General features: G+C 38.7%; 1 protein-coding gene across 1 annotated transcript in view; it reads left to right on the forward strand.

Moving 5' to 3' along the window:
• The first annotated feature begins 7,076 nt into the window (after window positions 1-7,076).
• LOC140492483 (paladin-like) overlaps window positions 7,077-12,085 on the forward strand; it is a 118,201-nt gene continuing 113,192 nt past the window's right edge. The window contains exon 1 of the mRNA XM_072591375.1: window positions 7,077-7,243. Within this exon, the coding sequence (XP_072447476.1) occupies window positions 7,077-7,243 (167 nt within the window). The remainder of the gene's footprint in view (window positions 7,244-12,085) is intronic.

The following is a 12,085-nucleotide window of genomic DNA, read 5'->3' on the forward strand; positions in this document are numbered from 1 at the left end:
TTATGTACTGCACTCTATAATATAACACATCAATATATTATAGGGTTAAACTTTTCTCTGGCATTATATTGTTCAACAAAATTCCTCATGGTAGAGTGGTTAGCAAGGTTAGATCACATGACACACAGGGACAACTAGCCATTTGGTAGAAGACCTTCAAGGTAGAAGGTAGAAGTGGTGGTGGAGAGTTGTTTTTCAGACTGTTGACCTGTGACCAGCAGTACACCACAAGGATCGATGCTGGGTCCACTGCTTTTCATGATTTATATAAACGAGTTGGATGTGGACAGAGGAGATATAATTAGTCAGTTTGCAGATGACACCAAAATTTGAGGTGAAGTGGACAGTGAAGAAGGTTACCTCAGAGGACAATGGTATTTTGATCAGATGGGCCAATGGGCCAAGGAATGGCAGATGGAGTTTAATTTAGATAAATGTGAGGTGCTGTATTATGGAAAGACAAATCAGGGCAGGACTTAGACACGTAATAGTCCTGATAAGTGTTGCTGAACAAGGAGACCTCAGAGTGCAGGTTCATAGTCGGAGGCTGAGGGGTGACATTATTGAGGTTTATAAAATCATGAGGGTCATGGATAGGGTAAATAGACAAGGTCTTTTCCCTGGGGTGGAGGAGTCTTGAACTACAGGGGATAGGTTTAAGGTGAGAGGGGAAAGATTTAAAAAGGATCTTAGCAGCAACTTTTTCACATAGAGGATGATGCATTTATGGAATGATCTGCCAGGGGAAGTGGTGAAGGCTGGTACATTTACAACATTTAAATGGCATCTGGATGGGTACATGAATAGAAAGGGTTTAGAGAGATATGAGCTAAGCGCTGGCAAATGGGACTGGATTAATTTAGGATATCTGGTCAGCATGGTCGAGTTAGACTGAAGGGTCTGTTTGCATGCTCTTTGACTCTATCTGGTATCAATGCATCAATATATCAAAGTATTGCATCCATTGCTGATGCTGTTTGATGTAATGCATTGATATATTGTAATAGTGTGTCAAATTTGTGTACATACATTAATATAACATAGAAGTGAACCGTCTGTATATACTGTAATGCCTGGTATATCGTGTAAAGCATTAATAAACGAGAATAATAAACCAGGATAATAATAAACCTACATCCTGCACTGCACAGTGTTATCCATTGACCCACACTCATATCATACCATTTTGATTTTTCCATAGTTCATTGTAGTTGATAGCCAAATACAAGCTTCAATTAAAAAACATTTTGCAGTTCCATGTACTGTAGTCTGGAATCTAAATAATGCTGCCAAGTGTTGTGCTGCTTTTTTTGGCATTAGGTTACAAAAAATTCATGTTTTGCAAAGTGCAAACTGGAAAGTAACTATCAATGAGTTTTGCCTCTTAGTCAGATATTTTCTGAGTGCAGCAGGAATCTTTCTTTGTAGGCATTATTGTTATACTGCCACTTATAATTGACACTTGGAGGAAACTGCTGACTTGTTGAAGCAAGTCCAGGCTTGCTGGTGTATTATTTTTCAGAAGATGAAGTTACTGAACTGTGTCTCTGAGGCTTGCTGCAAATATTTCTCTGATTGGATAGCCTGATGATATATTTTTAATGGTGGAACAAATCACTTATATTAATTTGTTCAGTTGCCAGCTTGTACATGCAACTAGGAATAGGAATGGAGTTTTATTACTGCATGGCATAACTTATAAATTGAGGGAGCAAAATGTAAGCAAAGAATATATAATTGGTAAATGTTAACAATCTATTCATATCTGGTGTACAGCTTGTGCATGTCCAAGTGCATATCCATCTGCTAAAAACTGGGTAAGTTTTATGCCTGATTTATAGGAGAATAAAACGAGTTAGTATTGCCTGTTAGAGGTCAAAGTGGCTTCAGGGTGGCAAACTGGGAAAAGGGGACTTAGGACAATGTGAACTCTCTGAAGCAGATTTAGTCATCTGATGATTGCAGGTTCTAACCCATGCCAAGGAAGAGGATTGACCACTCATTCTGACCAACTAATCAAAGTGTAGAGGAGACAACATCTCAATGAGACGTTTAAGGAAGGTAAGATTCTTCCCATTCACCTCCACATAAGTACGTCCGTCATGGCCTCTACACTCAACAGTTCCATTTTGAACTCCATTCATAATAGGTATGCCTCTGCTCCGAGGGTTCGGATATGATGGTCACCCAGAAAGAAACAGCATATCTATGCATAGTTTAGATTATTTAGTCAGTTGATCTTGAAACTATTAAAGATAATAATGGCCTTCTAAGTGTGTCGTACCTATAGAAATTATAATCTATGCTATATCTGAAGTGACTTTTTTTCAATAGATTCTGAAACTGCTAAATAGGTGACTAATTTCTTCTTTATAATTCTATGAGAAATCTAGGATATATATGCAACTTTATGTGGTGTATAATGTGGGGCAGAAAAATATGTTTTTGTTGTTTCACAATAATATTACAAGATCTACCTGAGCTGTAACATAGAAATTAAATTAGAACAAACCTAGACTTGACATGCAATTGAGATATAAAAAGACTTACTAGAATAATGTTGGAATCAAATAATGACTTTAACACAAAGTCTAGCTCGACATGTCAATGTGGTGCTAAGGGAATGTTGCACAGTTAGATTTGTTGTCTTTAGATGAAACCTTACATTGATTCCCCATCTGCTCGACTTGGTGGATGTAAAGTATTCAGTTGTACTATTTCAAGGAAGAATAGTAGAGTTCTCTTTATTCACATGATAAACATTTATCTTGTAACTAGTCACTTAGTCACTCATAAGATTATCTGGCTGTTATACCAAGAGGTTATGGGACTTTGCAATTGCTACATTTCATCAAAGTACTTAACTGGCTGTAAAACATTGTGCTGTGAAAAGTACTAAATGCAAGCCTTCCCTTTCCATTCTTCATTGGAAGTACAGTATAGTCAGACAATAAAGTGCAAATGTGGCTGCAGTTATGTTATTAAAAGTTCTTCACATTTTTGATCATTTTGTATAATTTAAGTTTATTTGATTCTTCTATACACAGTGCTGACCCCAGAATCCGAACGCCCTATTGTTCGAACAAATTGGAATCTGAAAAATTATTTCAAGAAAATTTTGCCCTAAAATCCGCACACATTTTCAGAATCTGAACACCACGTACCATTCAGGTCACACATTGTTTGTTCAGTTCGTCCCGGGAAGTAGTCGTGAAAGCATCTCTCGTGTGTCCATCACTAGTTTACCTTATGTTTTCACCTTGATTTGTGCTTTTTTTTAAATTATCACCCTTGTGCATTCACCATGGCACCCAGGAAGAGCAGTGAAGTGTTAGTATGGAAGGTGACTCACCTTCCAAGCAGTAAACCCTCTCCCTCCTCCCTCCTCTCCAGCTTTCACATGCACCATTAGCATTCCTCACTAAGGTGAATGAAGTTATTTTCATGTTAGTACATTTGTTTCTTGTTTTTATTATTATTACTTGATATTTAGGTCATTTACTCATCTTATTTTACCTTAGCCATTTGTATTTGCAGTTAAAAGTGTCTTGAAAATGTTTTTTTTTGGGTACAGAAATGGATTAATTCACTTTTCATTATTTCTTACGGGGAAAATAGTTTCAGAATCCGAACTTTTCACGATTGGAACAGCCTCCTGGAATGAATTAATGTTGGATTCTGAGGCACCACTGTATATGCATATATTTGAAGGACTTTTAAATTCTGTATGCAAATCTATTTTTGAAGGCAACCAACATTTGAATGAATTGGAGGTTGGGTCTTGTTAATCTATTACAGGCAAATTGTCTTGAAAAATAGTTCATAATTGCAATTCAGAGATATCAAATATCCAAAAGTTAGCAAAGGTGAGATTTTCAGAATAAGCAACTTTAAATATCAAAATGTGACTTAATGTGTATGGCGACTGCATTCACGTACAATATTTCAGAAAGAGGCAGACCATGAAGGGAAAATGTTCTGAAAGGTAGAATGGGTAGAAATGTGTAGAAATTGGACCTTGTTGCTTTCATTTTGTGAATATAGATATGAACATGATTCAGAGAAATGTGCTATGCTCAAGGATGCCTGAAGAACATCTAACCTGAAATAGGATTAGTCTATTTTTTAGGTGACCCTCATGGCTGTCAAAAAACTGCAAGAAACTACAGGACAATATGAACAGGTTAGGGGAGTTGACTGGTTGGAGCAGTAGATTATCATACCTAATAATGATGTAGATGATGGAATGGAAAGCCACAAAGCCAAACCTGTTTGCATGGTAAATATAAATAATATTTTAAGTATTCTAAGTGGAAGCATAAAAATATGAAAAGATATTAGTAGATTAAGAAAATGTTCAAAACCATTCCAGCTATCCCTGGTTAATCTGTGCCTTTCTAAGTCACATTGATTCAAGCAATTTGCCCATTAGTGAGGTCAGTCTAATTGGCCTAGAAAACTATGGCCTATCATTTGCAACCTTTTAGAATAATGATATAACTTTTGCAGACATCCTGTCATCTGGTACCTTGCTTGTATCTAGTGAGGATTTTAAAGTTGTCCTCAGAACATCTGCTATTTCCTCCCTGGCTTCCTTTAACAGCCCGATGCTCAGTCGTGACAGTACATACTATTTGCAAGGTTCCCTGTAGAAGTTCAACAGGGCTGCTTAGGCAGGACCTTCCAAACCCATGATCACTAGTATTTAGAAGGATAAGGGCAGTAAGTGTTTTGGAAATCTGTAAGTGTATAAGTAAATGTATCTTTCTCTCTTTCTCTCCCTACTGTGAGCAAAGAGGTAAAATAAATTCCTGCCTGAACAGTGCTTCATGTTTTGTTTTGTCCTTCTCCATGTAAGATCTGTGTCTTGTCTTGTCTCCTAGTATATCTGTTTGTACATGCTGTGCATCTTTTTAAAAGGAATAAAGAGTTTATGTTATAGAGAGTAATCAGTTTGCAATTCTGAGATTTTTTTCTGCAATTGTTTAGAAACAACTGGGTTGTGATAAATACCTGATGCCTTGCTAAATACAGAAACTCGGTGTGTATTTTACATTCGTGATGACTGTGGGAAGAGTGGGGATCAATTTCTAGTGCACTACCACAGTGAGTCATGACAAGGAACAGACAATTTGAAGTTTTGAAAACGCATTGTATAGTGTGATGGCCTTTTTTACTGTGTGCCTTGCAAAATTAATTGAAGGTTGGACATTCCCTTGACACAAAAAGCTACTTCTTCCATGTGTACTGTTCTGTTCAGCGTTTCTAGTGACAATGTTGACTGTTGAGTTTGGACTAGAACCCATCACCTTTGTATATCTGCATGTACCCATCAGTATCTGCTCTGTAAAGCTTCCATGGGGTGATGTGGTCCCCAAATCAACAATTCCAGTTGCTACCTTAGTATGTGAATAATCACATTGTGAACCATTTTCTCAGCATTTGCTAATTAACTAATCTATAAATTGTGTAAATAATGTAAATTCTAGTCAAATAATATGGATATTTAATCTGACTCTGAATTGGCTTTCTATCGTAGACGATACATTTTCAGGATCTTTCAGCTGCTAATCCTGATGCATTAAGCCTGTGGTGACTTTCTAATTGCTAAGCAAGGTTTAATGGCTTGCTTTTCTGCTTCAGGCATAACTGAATGTAGAAACCACAGTTCTAAATGCTAATTAAGACATTTGAAATTCTGTTTGAAGAATGTTGCACCCCAGTTTAAGCTAGAGGAATTTTGTGGACATTCTGACAATATTTTTATGACTGTCCCTTTCTTGTTGTTGATCCAGCACATTAACATTTCTCAAGTGAGTTAAACTAGCTTCTTGTTAAGGATTTGTCTGCTTACCAGCATGCTGTATTTACAACAGTCATTGTTGCTAGAACAAAGACACCAAGGATTTTCTCATGTGCTTTAGTATGATTTAAGACTGCTGACTATGTATTTCACCTGCAAGTTAATTTGCTTGACTTTCCAAACTTAGTAGGCCTCATCAGCGTCATGTTTTCCCACCATTCATCATATTATGTTAATGACAATGTTCTCATCATCAAGAATAAGTAATCAAGAATCGATTAACTCTGTGGATTATTTAAAACAGTAAACACATTATAAGCTTTGAAGCAGACATTACAGCAACCCACTATTTCTATGTCTCCAACTAAACCACAGTAGGTTAACTGTCAGGCAGACATGTTACATTATAATCACGCAGAAAATGGAGTCCTTAAAGATGAATTCTCTTAAAGGCAACATACACATAATAAACAAAAAGAGCGAAACATTTTCTCCTGGATTCCCATTCACTCCAGTCTTGCTTGGGCTGCTTGATGGCAGACTCACTCAAATACTGCCATGACATCAAGGGCAGTCATTCTCACCTCACTTCTTGAGTTAGCTCTTTTGACCGTGTTGAGACCAAGGCTGTAATGAGGCCTGGAGCCCAGAGCCCTGGTGGAATCCAATGTGAACATCAGTGAGTGAGTTATTCTTTTGCAAATGCCACTTGATAGCACAGTTGACAAGTTCTTCCATCACTTTCCTGATGATCGAGAGTAGACAGAAAGGGGTATAATTGGCTGGGTTGAATTGGCTGGGAGATGCCAGTGTTGGAGATGTACTGGAACAATTTGGTAGGGGCACAGCTAGCTATGGAGCATATCTTCAGCACTATTGCTTGGAATGCTATTAGGACCCATAGCTTTTGCAGTATACTGTTTATTCAGCTGTTCCTTAATATCATGTGGAGTGAATTGAATTGGTTGAAGACTGACATCTGTGATGCTGGAGATGTCTGGAGGAGGTTGAGATGGATCATCCATTTGGCACTTCTGGCTGGAATTGTGTGAAAATACTTCAGTTTTATCCCTTGCACTGATGTGCTTAGCTCCAGCACTACTGAGGGTGGAGATATTTGTGGACCATCCACCTCCAGTTAGTTTCCACTACCATTCATGATTGATTCAAATTCAAAGATATTGCCACTTGTAGTAGAGAAGATGAATTATTGTTTAATCTCAGTTCTGAAATTGATTTTTGTTAACTTGTGTTGTTTAGCTATTAATTGACTATGGGCACCACTGCCAGTACCAGCAAGCAGACTGCATCAGCCATCCAAGCACAATGTGACAGGGATGCCAAACCGTCTGGATTTGACAATCGTTCTGAAGATATTAACACTGCGGCAGGCTTGGCAAAATCCATCATCACCAACAAAGTGGCACCTGTTGTAATTACGTGAGTAACAGAAGTCAGGGGCAGGACACTGCTGATGTGAAGGTTTAGTTATCACAATAATAATGAAGAGGGTTCCCTCAGATTACAACAGGATCTTGACTAGATGGGCCAATGGGCTAAGAAGTGGCAAATGGAGTTTAATTGAGATAAATGTGAGGTGCTGCATTTTGGGAAAGCAAATCTTAGCAGGACTTATACACTTAATGGTAGGTCCTAGGGAGTGTTGCTGAACAAAGAGACCTTGGAGTGCAGGTTCATAGCTCCTTGAAAGTGGAGTCACAGGTAGATAGGATAGTATGGTAAGGCATTTGGTATGCTTTCCATTATTGGTCAGAGTATTGAGTACAGGAGTTGGGAGGTCATGTTGCGGCTGTACAGGACATTGGTTAGGCCACTTTTTGAATATTGCGTGCAATTCTGGTCTCCTTCCTATCGAAAAGATGTTGTGAAACTTGAAAGGGTTCAGAAAAGATTTACAAGGATGTTGCCAGGGTTGGAGGATTTGAGCTATAGGGAGAGGCTGAACAGGCTGGGGCTGTTTTCCCTGGCATCAGAGGCTGAGAGGTTACCTTATAGAGGTTTACAAAATTATGAGGGGCATGGCTAGGGTAAATAGGCAAAGTCTTTTCCCTGGGGTGGGGGGGGGGGGGGGGGGGGGGGGGTCCAGAACTAGAGGTTTAGGGTGAGAGGTGAAAGATATAAGGGAGACATAAGGGGCAACTTGTTCACACAGAGGGTGGTACATGCATGGAATGAGCTGCCAGAGGAAGTGGTGAAGGCTGTACAATTGCAATATTTAAGAGGCATTTGGATGGGTATATGAATAGGAAGGGTTTGGAGGGACATGAGCGGGGTGCTGGCAGGTGGGACTAGATTGGGTTGGGATATCTGGTCGGCATGGACCGAAGGGTCTGTTTCCATGTTGTACATCTCTATGACTCTATGACTCCTCAATCACACCCAATATGCTGTCACCTTTCCATGACACTACTTCATGTAAATGCAGGCAATATAATAGGTGCCCTTTTAACCTCTCTCTTCTCACTGACCCAAATATTTATTTTAGATGAAGCAACAACTTGCTTTCATTTAAAGTTACTTTATCCACTGTATATGATGTAATCTTTTTTACACTGGGAAGACTAAGTCCAGATTGTGTGGCTCCCAGATTGCCTGTAAGTGCAAACTCAAGCTTGTCATTTGGCTGTACACCTTGCTCTCACGATGTCAATTTTATTCTCATCCTAAAGCAGTGTGCCAACGTGAATCAATTCACATTTGAGGGATAGGATTTGTTTTTCACATTTTATAGCTTTTGGGACTCAATATTAAGTTCAACAATTTCAGAACATAACCCCAACCCCACATTTTATCTTGTACTTTATGGTGTTTTAACTCTCTCTTATCTTTCTTCATATTAGCTCTTCATAATTTTGACATTTATGCCTCCTTTGGATACATTTTCTACTTCTTCACTTGCCCCATTGCCACTTCCTTTGGAAATTCCTGCCAAGTCTTTTGTTGTTTGATGTCTCTAGCTTTTTACCTTGTCATAGACACTCCCTTTATTTTTTCCACCCACTCTCTTTCACTTCCATAAAAGCTGTTACATTTCTAACTTTTTCCAATTCTAATGAAAGATCACGACTTGAAAGGTTCATTCTGTTTCCCTTACAACAAAGATTGAGTATTTCCAGAATTTTCTGTTTTTATTTTCAAACATTTAACGTGTGCAGAATTTTGCATTTATATTTTCTATAATATCTCAGTGGCTGGGCAAGTATGGATATTAGGCTGTGTTACACTATTAAACTAACCCATATCAAATTTCAGTGTGAAAACAGGGATTTAAAAAACTTGTGTATTAAAACAATTTCAAATTGTGACGAGCATATTATAGACCAGAATCAAGTTGAATCCTTTCAGTGTGAAGTTGATCTTCACCTTTAATAGAGGATGCCCAGGGGATGTAGATGCTAGCTGTCAGATTTCACATTCTGAGCATAATTAGCTGGATTATCACTCTACATAGGAACATTTGAACAATGGTATGCAGGAACATGAATTGGCTATTTAGCTCTTTGAAATTGTCCAACACTCATTTAGATCACATCTGATCTGTATCTTAATTGCTACTACTCACCTAATTTCTGTAATCTCCACTTCCATGGCATTATAAAAAGAAGTGTTGAAGTTTTCAGCTAGTTTGGCCTCAACAACTTTTTGGGTCAATAAGTTTTGATTAGATTCCCTACAGTGTGGAAACAGGCCCTTTGGCCCAACAAGTCCACACTGACCATCCAAAAATTAACCCACCCAGGCCCATTCCCCTACCCTCTATTTACCTCTGACTAATGCACTTAATACTATAGGCAATTTAGCATGGCCAATTCGCCTGACCTGCACATCTTTGGATTGTGGGAGGAAAGTGGAGCACCCAGAGGAAACCTACACAGACACGGGGAGAATGTGCAAATTCCACACGACAGTCACCCGAGGCAGGAATCAAACCCGGGTCTCTGGTGCAGAGAGGCAGCAGTGCTAATCACTGGTCCACTCGTGCCACCCTAAGTGAATTTCCACTAATCTATGTGTAAAGAAGTACGTACCAATATTACCCTTGAACAGTCCAGTTCTAATTTAAAATTTATCTGAAACACCTCTACTAAGATAAGAGATTGTCTCAATGTATGGCTATCCCTTGGTATCCACAAGTAGAGCGTTCCTATGAAAACTTTTGTAAGCTGAAATGGCCTAAAGCGAAGAAGCATTAATTTATATAGGAAAAAATTCACCTTTTCTCATAAAAGCAAAAATCCTTTTCAGATTTCTTTCAGTTAGTGAAAACAGGTACTAATTTAGGTCTTTTATAAAAGTGAAGTAGTGTAAAGCAAACTTTCCAAAAGCGGAGGATACCTGTATCATATCAACTGCTTTAGTCATCTCCAAAAACTCAGTTAGGTCATCTCTCCATCTATTGTTTTTAATGCATGACAAGCCTAGTCTGTGCAATGTGTTATTATGTTCTAGAAAGGACATTGGAAGTTGATGCAATATTAACTTTTGAAAGGGAGTTATATATATATATTTGAAAATGCTTTTTTTTTAAATCAGAAAGAACAAGGACATGACACCAACTGTATAACTTAAAACCCCCCGACAGACACAGTGGGATGAATAGCCTTTGTCAGTGTTGATCCTGTGATGCCATAAAACCAACCTTAAAATTTCATCCTTCAAATCAAGTATGGGGTAAATTAACATAGTGTGAAGTAAGATAATAGTTTGAGGATATAACTAGTAGAGTGGCTAAAGGCGAACCAATGCTTGTGATGCATTTGGACTTTGAGAAAGCTATTGATAAAATCTAACATAAGAGGTTAATGTGCAAGATTAAAGCATATGTAATTGGGGTAATATATTGGCATGGATTGAGAATTGGGTAGCATGTAGGAAATAGAAAATAGGAATAAACGGGTCTTTTTTTGGAGTGGAAAGCAGTGACTATTGGGATACCTCATGGATCCATGTTTGGGTTCCATCTATTCAAATGATGATTTGAATGAGGGAATCAAATGTAATCTTTAGAAGACACAAAACTGGGATTAATTGTAAGTGATGAGAAGCAAGTAAAGAGATTTTGCAGTGATATGGACACATTTAATGAATGCGTAAAGCCATAGCAGATGCAGTATGATGAGGTCATCCATCTTTGTAGGATAAACAGAATGGCAGAGTATTACTTAAACAGTGATAGTTTGAGAAATAGGGCCAGGGAACACTTGTGTACCAGCCACTGAAGGCAACCAAATAGGGTCAGCTAACAGTTACAACATTTAAAAAATATTTAGATATGTACATGATTAGGAAAGTTTGGAGGGATTTGGGCAAAATGCAGGCAAGTGGGACTAGTTTAGTTTGGGAACATGGTCGGCGTGGACTAGTTGAACTGAAGGATCTATTTCTGTGCTGTATGACTATAAATGGTATGTTGGACTTCATTGCAAGGGGATTTGAATACAGGAGCATGGATGTCTTGCTGTAGCTGCAGAGGGCTTTAATGAGAACTTACCCAGACTATTGAGTGCAATTTTTGGTCTCCTTACCTAGGAAAGAATATACTCGTAACAAAGGTAGAGCAGTGAAGGTTCACCTGGGATGGCAGGCTTTCATATAAGGAAAATGTTGTTGAATAGCAGAGCAGGCTCATACTATAGAATGCCTACAGTACAGAGACAGGCCATTCAGCCCACTGAGTCCGTATTGACCCTCCGAAGAGCATCCCACCTAAACACACCCTGCTACCCTATCCACAGAGCCCTGCATTTCCCATGGCTAATCCACCCAATCCATACATTTGTGGACAATGGGAGGAAACCAGAGCACCCGGAGTAAACTCATGTAGACACAGAGAGAATGTACAAATTCCACACAATTTCCTGAGGATGGAATCAAACTCTGGTCCCTGAAACTGTAAAGCAGCAGTGCCAACCCTTAACTCATTGTGCAGCTCCTATTCTGACTCATTGTGTCATAGAATCATAGAGATGTACAGCACGGAAACAGACCCTTCAGTCCAACTCATCCATGCTGACCAGATATTCCAACAAATCTAGTCCCACTTGCCAGCACCCGGCCCATATCTCTTCAAACCCTTCCTATTCATATATCCATCCAGATGCCTTTTAAATGTTGCAATTGTACAAGCTTCCACCACTTCCTCTGGCAGCTCATTCCATCTACATACTACCCTCTGCGTGAAAATATTCCCCCTTAGGTCTTTTTTATATCTTTCCCCTCTCACCCTAAACCTATCTCCTCTAGTTCTGGACTTATCTACCC

The sequence above is a fragment of the Chiloscyllium punctatum genome, chromosome 2 (genome assembly GCF_047496795.1).
Source record: "Chiloscyllium punctatum isolate Juve2018m chromosome 2, sChiPun1.3, whole genome shotgun sequence".
Classification (NCBI taxonomy): Eukaryota; Metazoa; Chordata; class Chondrichthyes; order Orectolobiformes; family Hemiscylliidae; genus Chiloscyllium; species Chiloscyllium punctatum.